Consider the following 18,474-nt stretch of genomic DNA (forward strand, 5'->3'; position numbering starts at 1 on the left):
AATAATTAAATTAAAAATTAAAAAATAATTTTTATATAATATCTTATTAGATCATATCAAATCAAATTTTTTTAAAATTAAAATCCTGACTCTATCTCAATTTTTTAAAATATTGTTTACTCAATCTAATCTGAAATTTAATTTAAAAAAAATAACCCTACAAAATTAAATTGAATTAAAATTCATTGAGGACGAATTGAACTGCCACCCAATAGGGGGACCTGGGCAGCCGCCTCCACTAAAATTCTTGCCAACCTTTTTTATCGGCCACCCAACAAATATGATTATTGAAACCATTCTTACAGCGTTCAATAGAAACTCACAACCGTAACAAACACAAGAAGACACTAATTTCCTGCCAACCGCAATGGTGTTTCATTTAAATTTTTGTACTTTATATAAATAGATATTTTTATTAAAAATTACATCAAATTATTTATCAAATTTTATGTTTAGATATTATTTCTAATTAGCTTTTTTCATATGATCATTTTTCTCATTAAAACTAAATTAATTTATTAATTTTACATTGAATATTTTATTGAAATTTTTTAATAAAATAAATTTACTAAATTATCATAAACGAGTGGCAAAAACAACTTATTCGTGGAGCTTACCAAATAAAGACGATTTATTTTTTTTATTATTAGAAACGGACACGAGATTGCAAAATTCAATGCGGGTGGCTGTGACAGCGTCAGAGGTGTGATAATAAATAAGGGGAAAAGAAAGAGCAGCGGAGTGGAGTAGAGTGGAGTGAAGCATCGTGTCTTGATATTTGTGAAGTAGGTGGGTGAATTTGAAATCGGTGGCCTTTGGATCGAGGCGTTGGTCGATGGGGGAAGAAAGGGAGGAGATGAAGGCTGCTGGACTTGGAACTGGATATCGGGAATTCAGTGGAAGGCATGAATTCCCGTCCAACATAGTGCACGGCGTGTTAGCTGTTGCTTTATGGCTTTGGACTCTCCATTTAAACGCCCTCTTGCTTCTTTCCATTCTCTTCCTTCCTTTTTCCAAATTCCTTGGGTTTGTCCTCTTTCTTTTTCCCCCTTAAATCTTTTCATTTTTAAGTATTAGTTTTATTTTTTATTGGAAATAAAGAATTTAAATGCCCAAATTCATTTCTTTCTTCTCAGGGTGCTTGGATTCCTTTTGGTTTTCATTTTTCTCCCTATCGATCCTCACAGTAAATTTGGGCGGAAGTTGGCCAGGTACTAGTACTACTGCTCTGCTCTCTCTTATTATGCTAGTAGAGTAGATTATATGAATATCATATTACTTCATGGATCTTAAACTTTTAGGCGTATTGGTTTGATTCTCAAATTTTATGAAAAAAATACATCCATTGGATTCGGGCGAATCAAAAACCTTTACTTTTATTGACTTTTTTTTTTTACAAAATTTATTTAATAAAAAATAAAATAAAAATTTAAATGAAAAAACCCCAATAAGAAATAAAAATATATAGATTTTAGAGGAAAGAAAAGGGGAGATTTTTAATGAGTTTGATTTTGTTTGATTGGATTTGATTTAGTATTATTAGTTCGTTATGTATTATTATATAATTTATATAAAATTTTATTATAAAAAAAAAGTAAAAAAGTTCTTAACAATCTTTTGTAAAATTTTTATTTTAGAGTTAAAATAAAAGAAATTTGTTGGAAATTTTTATATATCTTATTTAAGAAATAAGATCAAAAAAATAATGATGAATGATAGAAATTGAAATCTCTGAAATTTTTATTTGAAATATTTAAACAAATAAAAAGAAAATAGTCTACTAAATGGCCGGATGTAGCCAAGTGCAACATTCCAGCTTTTTTCAATCTCTACAAAATTAATATTATAGATTTTAGAAAATATTTTTTTATCAATTTTTAATAAATATTTTTTATTTTTACTTGTTTTAATATAATTTTTATGTATTTTCATTATTTTAAAGTTAAAATTAAATGAAAAAAACCATAATGTGCACATCACTGTATATGTGTCCATTCACGGTTGTCAACTGGCATTTAACACCAAAATTAATGGTTGAATGATGGAATGATCAATTTGTTATGACTTTGAAAATATAAAATCCATTAAGTTACGTTTTAAATTTTGAGGATCAAAATGATATGTGACCCAAAATTTAGGGATCATGTAAATAATTTACTCTTTTAATTGTCTTTTCTTTCTTCCTTTAACAAATGATAATGGCTATGAACAGGTATATATGTAAGCATCTTTGCAGTTATTTTCCCACCACTCTCTATGTTGAGGACATTCATGCCTTTCATCCCGATCGCGCTTACGGTCTGTTTCCTTCTTTCTTCTTTTTAAATTTTACTTGGGTGAAAAACTCGCTTAGTTGCAGGCTATTATTCTCAAATGTTAAAATAAGATGACAGTAAACAAGGTAATATGTATTTACGTTTTGCAAAATGTTTGTTTTATATGAGCATCTTTGCCTTTTTTTGCTAAGCTCAAGCGTGTCTGAAGTTCTGAAACTGTGGGACACCTTCATTTGGCATTAACTAATTCTTGAAAAATGCTTGAATTTGTGGTCTCAAAAACATCACCATGCAAAATTAATTGAATTGTGAAATGTATACTTCAAAAGTTGTATTAGACCATGAAAAATCATATTGCTCAAGCTTATCTTTCATGGTGGTTTAGACAAAAATGTATTTGTTGGATTTAATTAGATAAAAAATTAGTGACAAACTTGCAAAAAGAAAAAAAAAAAATCTTAAAGGAAGATACAAAGAAAACTCATGAAACATAACATTTACAAGATATTCAGAACAAATAAACACCAATAACATATGTAAAAACTAAATTACAGTCATATAAGAATAGGAGGAAAGCACTTAAAAGAAATTTTAGTAATAAAAGCACAGGAAAAATAAAAAAGAAATATTCCAAAGGAAAAAAGAGAATTGCATAATTATCTATACCTTAGTTAATAAAGTAATTGAAACTATAGTTGGCAATGGAAGAAGAAATCAATAAATAAGAAATAACGTTAAATACATTTGAATCAAAAGTATAAAAAATAAAATTAAGAAATAAAATTAGTTAACTTTGTAAATACTAAAAACTACCAACTAAATGGAAAAGAACATAAACTAAAATGATATATTAAGAACAATTACATTAACATGTTACTTGATTGAACTTAGCAAATAACATTTTACTTGATTGAACTTAACAAATATATATAGATAAGATAATAACTAAATCTAAAAATGATGAAAATAATAAAAAAAGAAATAGTATAAAATAAAAAATACTTGTTATTTTCATAATAATTGATTGAACTTATCCAAATTGAAAGCAAAGCTAAACAAAGACCTGCAAGAAGAAAAAAGAAAAACATGTTAGTAAAGGACAAACCAAGTTGAATCAAGAAGTAAAATACAAAATAGAGCAAAATAGGTTTGAAGTTTTCAACTCTCTTCATTTTCTTGTTCCTTCCCTTCTTTTTTTTTTTCTACTAAAAAAAAACCTAATTTTTATGGGAAATAATAAAAATGAAAATTTTAGCAGATCTTACCATCGCCAATATTTTTTTATAAGAAAAACATTCCCTCTCTCTCCCGTTTTCTCCATACTTTTTCCTTTTTCTTCTTCTACCATTACTTGATTGAAATCCATAAAAATAATCACTAAAAAGAAATTAAAATATGTAAATAAAAAATCAGATTTGAAGCAAAATTGATAAAAGAATAAAGTAAATAATAGAAAAAAAAGGCTAGCTTAGTCAATGCATAATAATTGTTATCAACATTTCCAATAGGATTTGAATACAAAAGACATGATAACATGAAAGCAGAAATGAAAATTTAACTTGATGGGCATTTGGAAATGGAAGTCTCTTCATATCATGTGAGTCTCTTCAAATTTAACCTGAAGATGAAAATAATAAATAATTACAAAGATGCAAAATCCCATCCTTCATTAAAAACCAAATCTTCTAATTTTTTACTTTATTTTTCTAAAAAGAAAAAACTAATTAAGCCTTCTCTAGCAAGCCTCTTTTGTTGTTTCTACTAAATCAGATGGGGATTCTAGACCCATGCTTAATTTTATCTCTACTTTGAACATAAATGTATGTGCATGCATAGAAGAGTAATCGAGCTGAGTCAATATAGTAAAAAGCTCAAACTCGAGCTCAACTCTAACCTCGGGGCTCAAAATTCAATATAAACTCAATTAAGCTCATTTGTCAATTAATAATTGAGTTTGATTCTCATACTCAACTTTAAACTCAATTATTTATATTCGAATTCAAACTCGAATAGAAATTTTTTGCAAATATTTTTGTCAATTAAATGAAATAAATAATACTATTTTTCAAGTTAATAATAAATAAAAATAAAATAAAACCTTATACAACATCCAAATCCAAAATTTTCTATAAAAAAACCAAAAATCAAAATCAAATTAATCATAATTCCTATAGCTAAGAACTGGCTATTACTAATGCATTCAGCTTTTGTTTCAACTTCATCTTTCTTTGAATGTTATCTGCAGATTTTTTTTAAAAAAAAAATCATCTAATAAGGTTTTGATAATTTTAGCAATATATCCTAACTTTGTCAACAAAGTTAAAAAAGAAAAAATGCAAGAAGATACTGTCAACGTTTATGAAGTAGTAAAGGAAAACCCCATATCACCTATTCCAAGTTATTTACCTTCCTCAAGATCGAGGACTATTAATTGTATCATTTAAAATTAAAGCATTAAAATATAATATATTATATAACAATATCATGCATATTAATAATTTTGATTAATTATAAATCTAAATTATGTAAACATATAATAATTTAAGCTAAATAATAGTATGTTTTATAATTATATTATAACTAAATAATTATTAATATATATTATAATAAAATATAAAATGTCATAATTTAATAATTATTAATTATTAGTTATAATTAATTATTCAATTAATATTGATTTATGAAAAATTATTTAATATACTGATAATAGAGTTTTTAACTTTTTAAGCGGGATTAAATTAGTGACACATATCTCACCTTTTTTTTAAATTAGTTTTTTTATTTTTTTAAATATACATTAAGGATATATGTCACCATTTTAATTTTGCTTATAGAGTTAAAAAACTCCATTATCAGATTATTAGATAATTTTTCTTGGTTTATTAACCATATATTTAAACATTTTAAATAGTCATAATAATTCATCAATAGTTTGATTATAATTAAATTTAATATGTAAATAAATTATTGTATTTTGGGGCTTATATAGGGTTTATTTAATTTATTAATATTTAGATACCTTATAAAGTATAAAGGTTATGTTAGGTGCATAGGATAATAAATGAGATCGGATGATAATCATCTTATGTTATGTTAAGTTTGTATCTGAAAAAAAATAGGATTGCAAGGAAGATTAATTATTCTTTTGGTATAGGATGATTTGGTCCTCTCAAAACGGAAAAGATTATTTTTAATTCATGAGATTGAATTTACATCTCTTATTATACCCTTAAAAATTACATCAATAACTTAAATTATATACGCTTTGAGGAAAATTAATTTTACTCAATAAATAAATTATCGTATCCTAATTCTTGCACACATCAAATACAAGATAAAATGACATTATTTAATTTTATTTTATTTATAATATCATCTTATTTTTTCTTATCATAATTTTGTGTATCAAACTCATCCAAAGAATAAACAAACATTCTCCTTCTTTGCTTACTTTTTTTGCCACTTGTATCAATTTCCTTGTAAGCATATTTTGCCTGTGGGTGCTCAAGAAAGTGTTCATGTTATCAATTTTTTCTACTTAGCTTACTTTTAGCTTCCTTTCTTTTTTGTTAATTAAGCATACAAACAAAAATAAATAAAGAATAAATAAATAAAAAATAATGGACCAAATCTTGAGCAACTAATAAATCTTAGCTTGTAAATGATGCAGTTTTTGGTTATGAGCCACATTCAATTTGGCCAATTGGAGTTGTTACACTCGCTGAACTTACAGGTTTCATGCCTCTTCCGAAATTGAAAGCCCTTGCAACCAGCGTTGTAAGACCTTTCACCCCTAACTTTTTCTCATATTGTATGCATTTTACACTTTACGACTCAATTTTTTTCAGCCGTAATATGTATATGGGTGAATGATTAGGTATTCTACACTCCATTTTTGAGGCACATATGGACATGGTTGGGTGCCTCAGCAGCAACAAGGAAAAATTTTTGTTCCCTATTGGATGCTGGTTATAGTTGTATTATAGTGCCTGGTGGAGTGCAGGAGATATACCACATGGAGCATGGTTCTGAGGTTTCATTCTTCCTATTCTTTATTCTTCTTACTTTTTAACTAAGGAAGGATGTTTTCAGCCCTTCTGAGATAACTTATTTATAATGGCTATTTTTCTCCAATGCTCAAATATGAAAAGGGGTCTTTTTTTTTATTTTTTTTCTTGCTCTTCTTCTTTATCTGTTTATGTTGGCAACTGATCAATTTTGGCTTGCCTTACAGGTTGCATTCCTTAGGGCACGAAAAGGATTTGTTCGCATAGCCATGGAAATGGGTTGTCCATTGGTCCCAGTTTTCTGCTTTGGTCAGGTGCATTCTGCTTTTTCTCTCTCTTCTTTCACTGACCCCACATTTGTGCAGCTTCAAAATTCATCAATTTCGGCATTTCTACCAGATAATTCTTCATTTATTCAATGCTTTCTACCTGAAATACCCATTCTAGTCTAAAAGCATGCAACTATAGGATAAACTTGCAACTATTGCGTGGCCCTTATTTTCTTGCTTGATCCACTATCTAAAACCTGTCAGTTTCTGAATTTGTTATTTTAACAGTTTATCTATTGTTATTTTTCTAACAACTTCCACATTCTACATCACCTAAATCAAATTTCCTTGCTTCTTACTCGTGTGCTTCAGTCACATGCCTACAAGTGGTGGAAACCAAGTGGGAAGTTGTACCTGCAATTTGCCAGAGCTATCAAGTTCATTCCCATGTTCTTTTGGGGAATTTTCGGGTATGCATAAAATTATAAGTTCTCTTGTATGCTCAATAGGAACCCTTTTTGTTCTTGTGTTGAATAAAAACTTAGTACATTTTTGCATTTCAAAAAGAATAATATAATTTCAGTTACTTGTGAATCCTTGATGATGAATCTTGTGCAGTCCAAGATGTCAAGAAAATCTTTGGGAACATCTTATGATATTCCTCCAAAAAATGCAATGTTTTGCTGGCAAAATTTTATTTACCACTTTGTTTAATATATTGAAATCTTTGCAGGATGTAAATAGAAAGTGAAAGAAATGTTAAGTGATGATCCTTTGTTTTGATTTAAATGAATTTTCTTTTGGGTAAGTTTACTAGAATATGATCCTTTTCTAAGGAAGAAAGATGATCTTCAAATCAAGTATAGGCAGGTGGGAGGAGAGGGTAAAACAATGAGAGATGGTTTCCTCCTGTCCTGTTGTATAACCTAAGTAATGCATTTCAATAAAAGAATTAATTAAAAAAAAAAAGAGTTTCTGCTGCTTGTATGTCAGTGGTGGTGAAGCTTGACGGAAATTGATGGCATCTTGATTACTCTCATGACAATACAAAAGTTGGAAAAGAGGGGTGAAAAGGAAACTACTAATAAAACTTTTCTGTTTGCATTAATTACAAATCAATCCTTATCCAAGTCTTAATATTGGGAAATGTACAATGTGTTTATCTGGAGCTGTTTGAAATGTGTAACCATCAATCTTTTTTGCAGAACTCCTTTACCCTATCAACATCCAATGCATGTGGTGGTAGGCAAACCTATTGAGTTGAAGAAAAATCCACGGCCTACAGACGAAGAGGTACTGATGGCCCTGTATGGTTTCCAGTAGTGGTTTGTGTTATAGTGTCCCATTAGGTAGAATTTACTACTATTGGTGAGTCCTGCATTGACATAGTGAGATTGAAAACTCCTAGTTCGTGCAAATGCCTTTTGCTTAGTGAGTAAAAATGCTAAAGAACATTCAGCATGTTAAAGAGTAAAGAAAACTTGCCAATGAACATTTGCATGGCTACTTTCTACATTAAACTAAAATCCACTGAAACACATGTATGTCTCAATCTTCAGAGAGCTATGTGAGTCATAACTTAAAAACTGAAACGCTCATTGACTGGTCTAGTTGTTGTGATACAGCAACAGTTGGCATTAATAATAACATATGCATTAATCAATCTGTTTCCCAGGTCCTTGAAGTACAAGGCCAATTTATTCAAGCCCTTCAAGATCTCTTTGAGAGACACAAAGCTCGGGTTGGATATGCTGATCTTCCATTAAGGATTCTTTGATATGAACTTACTTTGGGGTTGAGTCCTTTCATGGAATTCTGTTTGTTGAGGTATTCCAAGCAGAGAACAAAGCTAAAGCAGGATTTTATCAATAAGAAAATTATTTCATTGCAAATCTTCCCCTATAAATGAATATTCTGAACTGATTTTTATTAATGCAGCTGCCCCTTTTTGGCAATGCTGCGCGTCCATTCCATTTTGTGATAAATTTGTTGGATAAACAATCAATGAAATGATTAAATGAAATCAAGAGCTATAGATATAATTAGAGGTAGAATTGATCAAGTTCGAGTTGATAAAATAAGTTTAATTTTACATTTAAGTCTTAAAATTTGATCGAATTTTATTTTTTAATTTAAGTTTGATTTAAATTAAAAATTAAATTATTTGAGTTCGTTTGATTAAATTTAATTAATATGTAAAAATAAATTTAATTTTTATATTTCATAAAAATTTGATTATTTGTGTTTGAGTATAAATTTAAATTTAAGATATTTTATTTATTAAAATAATTAAAATATAAAAATTTAATAAAATTTTTGATTTATTTGAGTTAGATATAAAAATATTTAAATTTAATTTAATTAATGATTGATAAATTAAATTATTTGATTTTAAATTTAATTTGATAATAATTGAATTGAATTTAAATTTTATGAAATTTTGTGGATATTATCGTGCTATTTATATATTTAACCACCACCACTCGCGGCCATTTGCATATGAGTAGTTGGCAATGTTTGGTTTAGAATAAGCTGAGGAGAAACGCCTAGCTGTCCAAATTTATTTCTTGAAAAGACATAAATTAATATTAATTAACGGCAAATATTATCAACAAAGAATTTAAATGTTTTGTCAACAAAAGTAATCAATGTTGAATTTTTTACTTTTGATTATGGAGTGAAACTAATATAAAATGCACTAAATAGGATCATCAAATAATTTTTTAATACCATCCTGTATTATAATTTCAACAACTAATAATAGAAAATGATGTTATTAATTTGATATTTGATTTTGTTATAAAAATAATAATCTACAATATATATTATTGTAATTATTCCATATTTAAAATTTAATTTTAACACAAAACTAAATGAAACATAAAAAAAAAATGATATTATAATTTCCACATATAATAAAAATTGAAGTTGATGTTTTGTATAAAACATTAGTTACATTATTAATAAAATTAACTTTAAATTATTTTTTTAATTGTTTAAATATATAAAAATGTTATATTTACTTAAAAATAGAAACATTATCTTGTAAAAGTAAAATATATTGTTTTAAAATTAAATTATAAAAGTTAAAAAAGTTAAGTAATTAACGAAAGAAGAAAGAAACCAAGGGCCAATGAGATACCCAAGAGTGAAGAGTTGAAAAGGAAAAAAAAAAAAAAAGGGTGCTGCTTTTATTTGAATTTAAAAACAATATAAGTATACAACCATCGCCAAATAATTAAAAAAATACTAAACCATTTAGCTTTTATTTGAATTCAAAGAATAGATTAAAAAATAATAAATAATATTCAAATACAAAAATATTGATACCTAATATATAAATAAAATTATTATATAATTTATATTTATATAAATATTTATCAACTTATTTTAATCTTTAATTTTCATTTAAATAAATTATTAGTTATTAATTTATATCTAAATAAATTTTTAATTTATATCTAAATAAATACTTAATATAAATCAAATTTTCATTTTTTACATAATATTTTGTTTAAAATAAAAAATAATTTAAAAAATGAAACAGTTAAATAACCTTTTTGTAATATTTTAACTTAATTATTTTTTCCTTCAGTTGAGATTTGCCACTCACTCCATGATGGACGGATTGACACAAGACACGAAGTGGGGGCAACTCCCTAGTAAGATCCTAAAATATTTTAGGTTTATTATAAAAAAATATTGTCAGAAGCTTCATAATCAAAGCTCTGTCCTTTTTTGCCTAGCTAAATTGCGGGTCATCCAATAAAATTTTTTATTGTATATTTAGTAATTGAGCTTTTTTATTTTAGGTTATTAATAATTCTATTTTAGACAATGTTAATATACATGGTATATATTATTTGTAAATTATATAATGATATTTTATAAAAAATTTAATTTTAAAAATTTTAAAAATAAATTTTATGAGATATAATCGATAGATTCTCTGTAATATATAATCAAATATAAATTATTTTTTTTATTAACAAATGCGACAAAAAGGGTATGCAAATTAAAAGTGGGTTGTTGAGCATGTAATAATAAATTGAAGGAATGGAGGGGAGTGAAGTGAAGTGAAGTGAAGTGTTGTTATTTGTTATACAGGTGGTGTCGATTATATCAAGGCATTAGTCGATGGGGGAAGAAAGGGAGGAGATGAAGGCTGCTGGACTTGGAGCTGGATATCGGGAATTCAGTGGAAGACATGAATTCCCGTCCAACATTGTGCACGGCGTGTTAGCTGTTGTGTTATGGCTTTGGACTATTCATTTAAACGCTCTCTTGCTTCTTTCCCTTCTCTTCCTTCCTTTATCCAAATTCCTTGGGTTTGTCCTCTTTCTTTTCCCCCCTTAAAGCTTTTCACTTTTGAGTATTACTTTTATTTTTTTATTGGAAATAAAGAATTTAAATGCCCATATTCATTTCTTTCTTCCCAGTGTGCTTGGATTCCTTTTGGTTTTCGCGTTTCTCCCAATCGATCCTCACAGTAAATTTGGGCGGAGGTTGGCCAGGTACTAGTTCTACTGCTCTGCTCTCTCTTATTATTTATGCTATTGCTTTAATTTTTAATTAATTAATTGGCCTTTTTTTTTTTTTTTACAAATAATAATCGCTATGAACACAGGTATATATGTAAGCATCTTTGCAGTTATTTTCCCACCACTCTCCACGTTGAGGACATTCACGCCTTCCATCCCGATCGTGCTTACGGTCTGTTTCCTTCTTTCTTATTCTTCTTTTTAAATTTTACTAAGGTGAAAAACTTGCGCTGTGCTGCGGGACCGTCATTCTCTCATATATATATATATATATATATATATATATATTAACCTTGCTGGAACAAAGAGTCCAGTACTTCAATTTAGTGACTCAAGCCAATAGTGATAATGCATTACAATCTTGTAGTAAGTGTCCTTAGAATAGCAAAAGTGCATTATGATTAAAAAAAAAAAAAAAACATCTTGGAGTTTGCATGATAATAACCTGAAATGATACAATGGCCGAAGGAAATTTTTAAAAACAAAAGAAAAAAAAAAAGTCAATGTATAGAACATACATTAAAAAAAGCCATCAAAGTAAATCTAATCTATAACCTAAGCAAATTCACAATCTATTTAAAAGATAGAGTAATTAAAGAAATTTGGAAAGCAATTAATTCTAAATTTAGAAAATGAAATGTTCCAAAACAACCAAAATCAACCATAAAATCATATTTTGGCTGGATCTTTGTTTGATTGAAATATAGAACGCTAGGATTAATGTCTAAATAACCTATTCATCTCATAGGTTTAACAAATACCGTTTAATCATTTCCCTTCTAACTTTTTATTTCTCTTCATTTCCTTGTAGCTTAAATTTTAAAACACGGTGTTAGAATGCATTAAGAATCAACCTCAGCTCACATTTGAACAACTAAAGGGAGTATGTAATGTGTATTCCAAAACTCTGTGAGACAACAACCCGTGCTGCAGTTTAGAATTCTGAGAGAGACAGAATCATATCTACCAAAAGATATAAGCAGAGTTATCCAAAGTGTTGCCCTGCCCTGATTGAACGAACTTGATTTTTTTATAAGAAACTCAAACTTGATGCATTATAAAATTGGCCATTAACCAACAAAAAGTACAAACATCTTTTTTCCCAGCAAATTGCAAGCAGGAGCCAACAACCCAAAAATCAATGTGCATAGCCGCACATACGAAATTTAAATATGGAATTCTATCTAAGAATGTAGAATGTGTAACATTCAACTAAAAATAAGGTTGAGAGTAAGAGCCAATTTACCAAACATACCTCCTCAACCACTAAAACAAATGCAGGACATGAAAGAAACATACCCCTAAAGTTAGCTCAACACTAAAACAACCTTGTAATTTTGGAACCTTGATCATTTTTTCAGATATAACTTTCCCTACCTTTCTGCTCTACAACTGCAAGCTTAGTACTGTTTCTTACTTGGGTTCCAGTTGCAGGGAAGCACTGCAAAATAACCATAGTTCAGATTAAGTCCATCAAAAAATGAATTGCATAAGATCAAAGACACCAACTCAATATGATGAAGAACATGAAGCACATAAAAATAAATTAATCTGTCATGTCATAGCGGTAAATAAAATTTCTATGCATTTCTACTTCATAACATCTTCAACTATTTTATGTTTACATGAATGATATTATGATAGGAAGCACTAGTTTGTTGCATGTTCAATGAAACCCTGATTCAGCCAACAGTCTTAATGATTGTGCCAATTTAATTAGGCATGTGAAGCATATCAATGGATCCATATAACAAGGAAAGGGATGGTTCATATCCAATACCAAATGCATTTTTCTAGTTAAGGAAAATTGAAACAGGTGGGAGAAGTGAATACCTGCTCAATATAACAGCTGTTGCAGTAAAGGCTAATTTACATTAAGAAAAATTCTAATGAACAAAAATATTAGCCTAAAGAAAATATTTGAAAAAACAAAAGATGAAGCTAATCATAATCAGCACATCTTCACCATAACACAAGAAAAAATGCTAACGAAACTAAATTTGAAATGTAAATATTCGATGAGGAAATATCTGAAAAAACCAACATGCAAATCTCACCGTATAATCTTCAACATTACAAAAAGGATTTGAAGACAAAACATATGATCACATAAAAAATGAAATCAAAACTTAACTGGCTAGGCTTATGGAAATATAACTCTCCTCCTATCATGTATGTAAGTCTCCTCAAATTTCAAGGAAAATAAAAATAATAAATAATTAAAAAATGCAAAATCTCTTCCTACAGAAAGAAAACAATGGAATAAGTATTAACTTTTAATTTTTTACTTTATTTTTTAAATAAAAAAGAACCACAACTAATTAAGCTTACTTTAGTGAGCCACTCTATTGCTTATGCTAAATTGGATAGGGATTCTAGACCCATCCATGGTTTCATCTCTCCTTTGAACATGAATGTATGTGCATGTCACGGGTCCACACATCAGACAAATCTAATTCTAAAAAATAAATCAAACAAAAAAAATTACAGCAAAAAGAAAAAAAAGGTAAATAAAAAAGGTAAATAACACTAAGTGAAAGTTTGAATAACATCTCTACCTCCTTTGTTAGGAACCCAAATTTTCTATGGCATCTTTTTACTCTTCATGCATTCATACAACAAAGTGGCAATTTTTTTCTATTTTTCTAAACACGTTTACTGGAAAAAAAGCTTTTCATGCATTCATATATACATATACATACATACATATATATATATATATATATATATATATATATATATAACATCCAAGTATCATCCTTAAGCATAACTTACCTGGTTAATCTCTTCAGTTAAAATAAAAAAAGACAAAGCAAGTCCTCATCTTTGCAGAAATATTCTACTATTTTCTTTTATTCTCCCCTTTTTCTCCCTCCATCTCTTTCTCTTTTCCAACAATACCACATGAATTGTAACCAGCTGCCAATCCAATCACTAAAACACCAATTCAGACACTGCAGCCATTCTTAAAAATTTTAGGAAAGAATTAATTAATTGACAAGAAAAGCCTCAAATTGGTTGATTGTGGACAAATCATGATGAAAAGAAAAAAAAATGGAAGAAAGGTTGAATGGGAAAGAGAACAAAGAGAAAAGAAAGAAAGAACTGGAAAGAAATGGAGAGGCGGGGTGAAAATCTGTATTAATTTGGGAAAAAAAAAAGAATAGGTTTGAAAATTCTAGTGATTTGGGGAAAGAGATGATATACAAGGATTTTTTTTTTTTTTTCAGACTTCCTTTCTTATAACCTTTTAATTCTTCTTTTATATCCTTGTTTTCTCCGCTCATGTCTCTTCTTTTTTCTCTTTCCAATTCATCCAATTAAGAGACACAAACCCTCAAATCCTAAGCGTAAGCCCACCAAACTCAAACAAAAGACAGCTGTAAACATTAGAAACCCTTAGGGATTCTTTTAATAAGAAAGGTATATATTTCATGCAAATTGTGAATTATGCCCCTTCACCATTACTTCACTTTTGTTGCTCATGCTCTGCATATATTCTAGATACCTTATATAAAGTATAAAGTTTAAACAAACATTCTCCTGTGCCTTGTATTTGCTGCTTATATCAATTTCATCGGAAACTCTTGTGGTGCTCACGAAAGTGCTTATTTTTATCAATTTCTTCTACTTCTTAGCTTCCTTTTAGTTCCCCTGCTTTTTTTTTCTTTTTTTGTCAAGAAAACATACAAGCAAAACTAAATAAATTAAAAAAAAGTAAAGCACCAAATCTCGAGCAACTAATAAATCTTAGCTTGTAAATGTTGCAGTTTTTGGTTATGAGCCACATTCAGTTTGGCCAATTGGAGTTGTTACGCTTGCTGAACTAACAGGTTTCATGCCTCTTCCGAAACTGAAATGCCTTGCAAGCAGCGCTGTAAGACCTTTTGCTCCTAACTCTTATATCCTAAACATTTCACACACCACGACTCAAATTTCTTTCAGCCGTAACATGCATGGATGAATGCTTAGGTATTCTACACTCCATTTTTGAGGCATATATGGACATGGTTGGGTGCCTCACCGGCAACAGGGAAAAACTTTTCTTCCCTATTGGATGCTGGTTATAGTTGTATTGTAGTGCCTGGTGGGGTGCAGGAGACATTCCACATGGAGATTGGTTCTGAGGTTCTGACTCTTTATTATTATTTCTTATTTCTTACTTCTTATCTAAGGAAGGAGGTTTTCAGCCCTTCGGAGACAACTTATTTATCATGGCCAGTTTTCTCCAACGCCCAAAACATACAAGGGGTTTTTTTTACTTCTCTTGTTCTTTATCTGTGTATGTTGGCAACTTATAATTCTTGGCTTGCCTTACAGATTGCATTCCTTAGGGCACGAAGAGGATTTGTTCGCATAGCCATGCAAACGGGCTGCCCACTGGTCCCCGTTTTCTGCTTTGGTCAGGTACGTTCTGCTTTTTCTCTTTTCTTCCTCTGACCCCACTTTTGTGCAGCTTCAAAATTCATTAATTTCAGCATTTCTACCATATAATTATTCATTTGTTTAATGCTTGCTACTGGAATACCCATTCTAGTTTAAAAGTATCACCTTAATCTGTTTAATGCTTTCCACCTGAAATATGCCACTTCTGTCAATTTCTTAATTTGTTATTTTTATAGCTTCTTTTTTTTTAAATATTTTATTGTTATCTTTCTAACAACTTCAACATTCTATATCACCTTAATCAAAATTTCTTGCTTGTTACTCGTGTGCGTCAGTCACATGCCTACAAGTGGTGGAAACCAGGTGGGAAGTTGTTCCTTCAATTTTCCAGAGTTATCAAGTTCACTCCCATTTTGTTTTGGGGAATTTTTGGGTAAGCATAAAATTTTAAGTTCTCTGGTATGCTAATAGGAACCCTTTTTCTTCTTTATTGAATATAAATTAAGTACATCTTTACATTAGAAAGTAATTAGTAATATATTTTCAGTTACTCGTGAATCCTTGATGATGAATCTTGTTCAGTCCAAGATGTCAAGAAAATCTTTGGGAACAACTTATGATATTCCTCGAGAAAATGCAATGTTATGCTGGCAAAATTTTATTTACCACTGTTTTTAATATATTGAAACCTTCACAGGATGTAAATAGAAAGTGGAAGAAAGTTATGATCCTTTGTTTTGATTTAAATGAATTTTCTTTTGGGTAAGTTTACTATAATATGATCCTTTTTAAGGAAGATAGAGGATCTTCAATTTAAGTATAGGCAGGTGGGAGGAGAGGGTAAAACAATGAGAGATGGTTTCCCCCTGTCCTGTTGTATAACCTAAGCAATGTATGAGGAATTCTATTTAAACCCCTTTTTTTTTCTCTATGCACTCCACTACTAAATACATCTCAAATTCAAAATTAAATTTTCTATTTCTACTAAATACACCTCACCCCTCACTTTCTATTTTTCTCTTCCTACCCTTTCACTCCTTCATTCTCTCTTTTTCCTTCTTTACTTTCAATCCAAAAAAAAAAAAATTGTAAATCTATCGAACTAACCCCAAATCACTTGTGTTTTTGGGTTTTACACTGATTAAAAATAAGATTTCTAACTTGTTTTCTATTGATTTGGTTGAAATTTGGATGAAATGCATGTGAATATAAGTTAGGGCTTAAGGTAGGATTTAGATGAAATAGAACTTCTCGCTTAAAGACTTATCGGAAATCCATTTTTGAGAAGACTTAAAGCTTTTCGGAAATCAAAAAGCCTAAAGGTTTCTCAAAAATCCATTATCGAAAATCCTTAAAGTTTCTTGAAAATTCAAAAACCTAAAGGCTTCTCCAAAATAGATTTCCAAGAAACCCTAAAACTAGGCTTTTTAAGCTTCTCGGAAATCCATTTCTGAGAAGACTTAAAGCTTTTCGGAAATCAAAAAGCCTAAAGGTTTCTCAAAAATCCATTAACGAAAATCATTAAAGTTTCTTGAAAATTCAAAAACCTAAAGGCTTCTCCAAAATAGATTTCCAAGAAACCCTAAAACTAGGCTTCTCGGAAATTTATTTCCGAGGGTCATAAGAAAAAAGAGAAAATTGAATATATGGGGTGGATGGGGGTAAAAGTGTAATTTACTAAAAGATAAATTTGGTATTTGATATGTGAGTATTTTTGGAAGGAAATTTGGGGATGCATAAAGAAGTTTGGGTGATGCATTTAGAAGACCCCGCAATGTATTTCCATAAAAAAATTAATTAAAAGAAAAAGAGTTTCTGCTCCTTGTATGTCAATGGCTGTGAAGCTTGACAGAAATTGATGATATGGTATCTTGATTACTCTCAAGACAATACAAAAGCTGGAAAAGAGGGGTGAAAGGGAAACTACTAATAAAACATTTTCTGTTTGAATTAATTACAAAACAATCCGTATACAAGTCTAAATATTGGGAAATATACAATGTGTTTATCTGGAGCTGGTTGAAATGTGTAACCGTCAATCTTTTTTTCAGAACTCCTTTACCCTATCAACATCCAATGCATGTGGTGGTGGGCAAACCTATTGACTTGAAGAAAAATCCACGGCCTAGCGAAGAAGAGGTATTGATACTCCTGTACGGTTTGTATTATAATGTCCCATAGGTTGAATTTACTATTATTGTCACGTCCTGCATTGGCACAATGAAACTGAAAACTCCTACTTCGGGCAAATGCCTGTTTCTTAGTGAGTAATGATACTAAAGAACAAGGATTCAGCATGTTAAAGTAGAAAATAAAACTTGCCAATGAACATTTTGATGGCTACTTTCTACATTAAACTAAAATCCACCGAAACGTATGTGTTTCTCAAGCTACAGAGCTCTGATGAACAGACTCATAACTTAAAATCTGAAGCGCCCATTGACAGATGTAGTTGTTATACTTCAACACTTTGTATTTAAAGTTATATACGCATTAATCAATCTGTTTCACAGATCCTTGAAGTACATGGCCAATTTGTTCAAGCACTACAAGATCTCTTTGAGAGGCACAAAGCTCGGGTTGGATATGCTGATCTTCCATTAAAGATTCTTTGATATGAAATTAGTTTGGGTTGGGTGCTTTCAATGAATAATGTTTGTTTATGTGCCTATCTTCTTTATTGTCTTATTCAATTGGAATGTGAGGACAACAAAAGAAGTGCCAACTTAACTGGCTGGGAGATACTTGATTAAACATAGTTATAAACGTACATTTGATTTTTACAAGTCTCAATTGCATGAATCGGTGAATATGCGATGTATCTGAGTAGGCCTTTTTTGTCCAGCTCGGATACTCGAACAAGGTTTGGTAATTCAAAAACTTACCAATGGAAATTAAGTTCATAAATAGTCAATTTATCCTTTTCATAAACTTATGCTTGGCAACAAGAGATGGATTTAAAGAGAACAAAACACAGAAACCGTACTGTTATCTT

At 29.5% G+C, this 18,474-nt stretch overlaps 2 protein-coding genes across 4 annotated transcripts; both read left to right on the forward strand.

The window, feature by feature from the left end:
* Positions 1 to 628: 628 nt before the first annotated feature.
* LOC111316803 (diacylglycerol O-acyltransferase 2-like) lies at positions 629 to 8,444 on the forward strand. Its single transcript, XM_022918957.2, has 9 exons — positions 629 to 1,026; positions 1,137 to 1,211; positions 2,213 to 2,298; positions 5,947 to 6,053; positions 6,154 to 6,309; positions 6,511 to 6,597; positions 6,925 to 7,022; positions 7,758 to 7,845; positions 8,228 to 8,444. The coding sequence occupies exons 1-9, from the start codon at positions 836 to 838 to the stop codon at positions 8,327 to 8,329; spliced, it is 990 nt and encodes a 329-aa protein (XP_022774692.1). The 5' UTR covers positions 629 to 835; the 3' UTR covers positions 8,330 to 8,444.
* A 2,130-nt stretch (positions 8,445 to 10,574) lies between these two features.
* Positions 10,575 to 18,260, forward strand: LOC111316804 (diacylglycerol O-acyltransferase 2D-like). Of its 3 annotated transcripts, XM_022918958.2 has the most exons (9): positions 10,583 to 10,880; positions 10,992 to 11,066; positions 11,180 to 11,265; positions 14,864 to 14,970; positions 15,066 to 15,221; positions 15,414 to 15,500; positions 15,815 to 15,912; positions 17,531 to 17,618; positions 17,993 to 18,260. In XM_022918958.2, the coding sequence occupies exons 1-9, from the start codon at positions 10,690 to 10,692 to the stop codon at positions 18,092 to 18,094; spliced, it is 990 nt and encodes a 329-aa protein (XP_022774693.2). In that variant the 5' UTR covers positions 10,583 to 10,689; the 3' UTR covers positions 18,095 to 18,260. The 3 variants fall into 3 exon arrangements, with proteins under 3 accessions (XP_089609739.1, XP_022774694.2, XP_022774693.2); XM_089753613.1 differs by having other exon boundaries at positions 10,575 to 10,880; positions 15,066 to 15,500; XM_022918959.2 differs by lacking the exon at positions 15,066 to 15,221 and having other exon boundaries at positions 10,578 to 10,880.
* The last annotated feature ends 214 nt before the right edge of the window (positions 18,261 to 18,474 follow it).

Source organism: Durio zibethinus, chromosome 24 (assembly GCF_047325235.1).
Source record: "Durio zibethinus cultivar Kanyao isolate XHJ-2024 chromosome 24, ASM4732523v1, whole genome shotgun sequence".
Taxonomy (NCBI): Eukaryota; Viridiplantae; Streptophyta; class Magnoliopsida; order Malvales; family Malvaceae; genus Durio; species Durio zibethinus.

Excerpts from the sequence above, each read along its gene's own strand:
- LOC111316803 (XM_022918957.2), top strand. The coding sequence starts at position 836 with ATGGGGGAAGAAAGGGAGGAGATGAAGGCTGCTGGACTTGGAACTGGA. Across the intron at positions 2,299-5,946 it reads TCATCCCGATCGCGCTTACG|TTTTTGGTTATGAGCCACAT; the intron begins GTCTGTTTCCTT and ends TAAATGATGCAG. Across the intron at positions 6,054-6,153 it reads AAGCCCTTGCAACCAGCGTT|GTATTCTACACTCCATTTTT; the intron begins GTAAGACCTTTC and ends GTGAATGATTAG.
- LOC111316804 (XM_089753613.1), top strand. The coding sequence starts at position 10,690 with ATGGGGGAAGAAAGGGAGGAGATGAAGGCTGCTGGACTTGGAGCTGGA. Across the intron at positions 10,881-10,991 it reads CCTTTATCCAAATTCCTTGG|TGTGCTTGGATTCCTTTTGG; the intron begins GTTTGTCCTCTT and ends CTTTCTTCCCAG. Across the intron at positions 14,971-15,065 it reads AATGCCTTGCAAGCAGCGCT|GTATTCTACACTCCATTTTT; the intron begins GTAAGACCTTTT and ends ATGAATGCTTAG.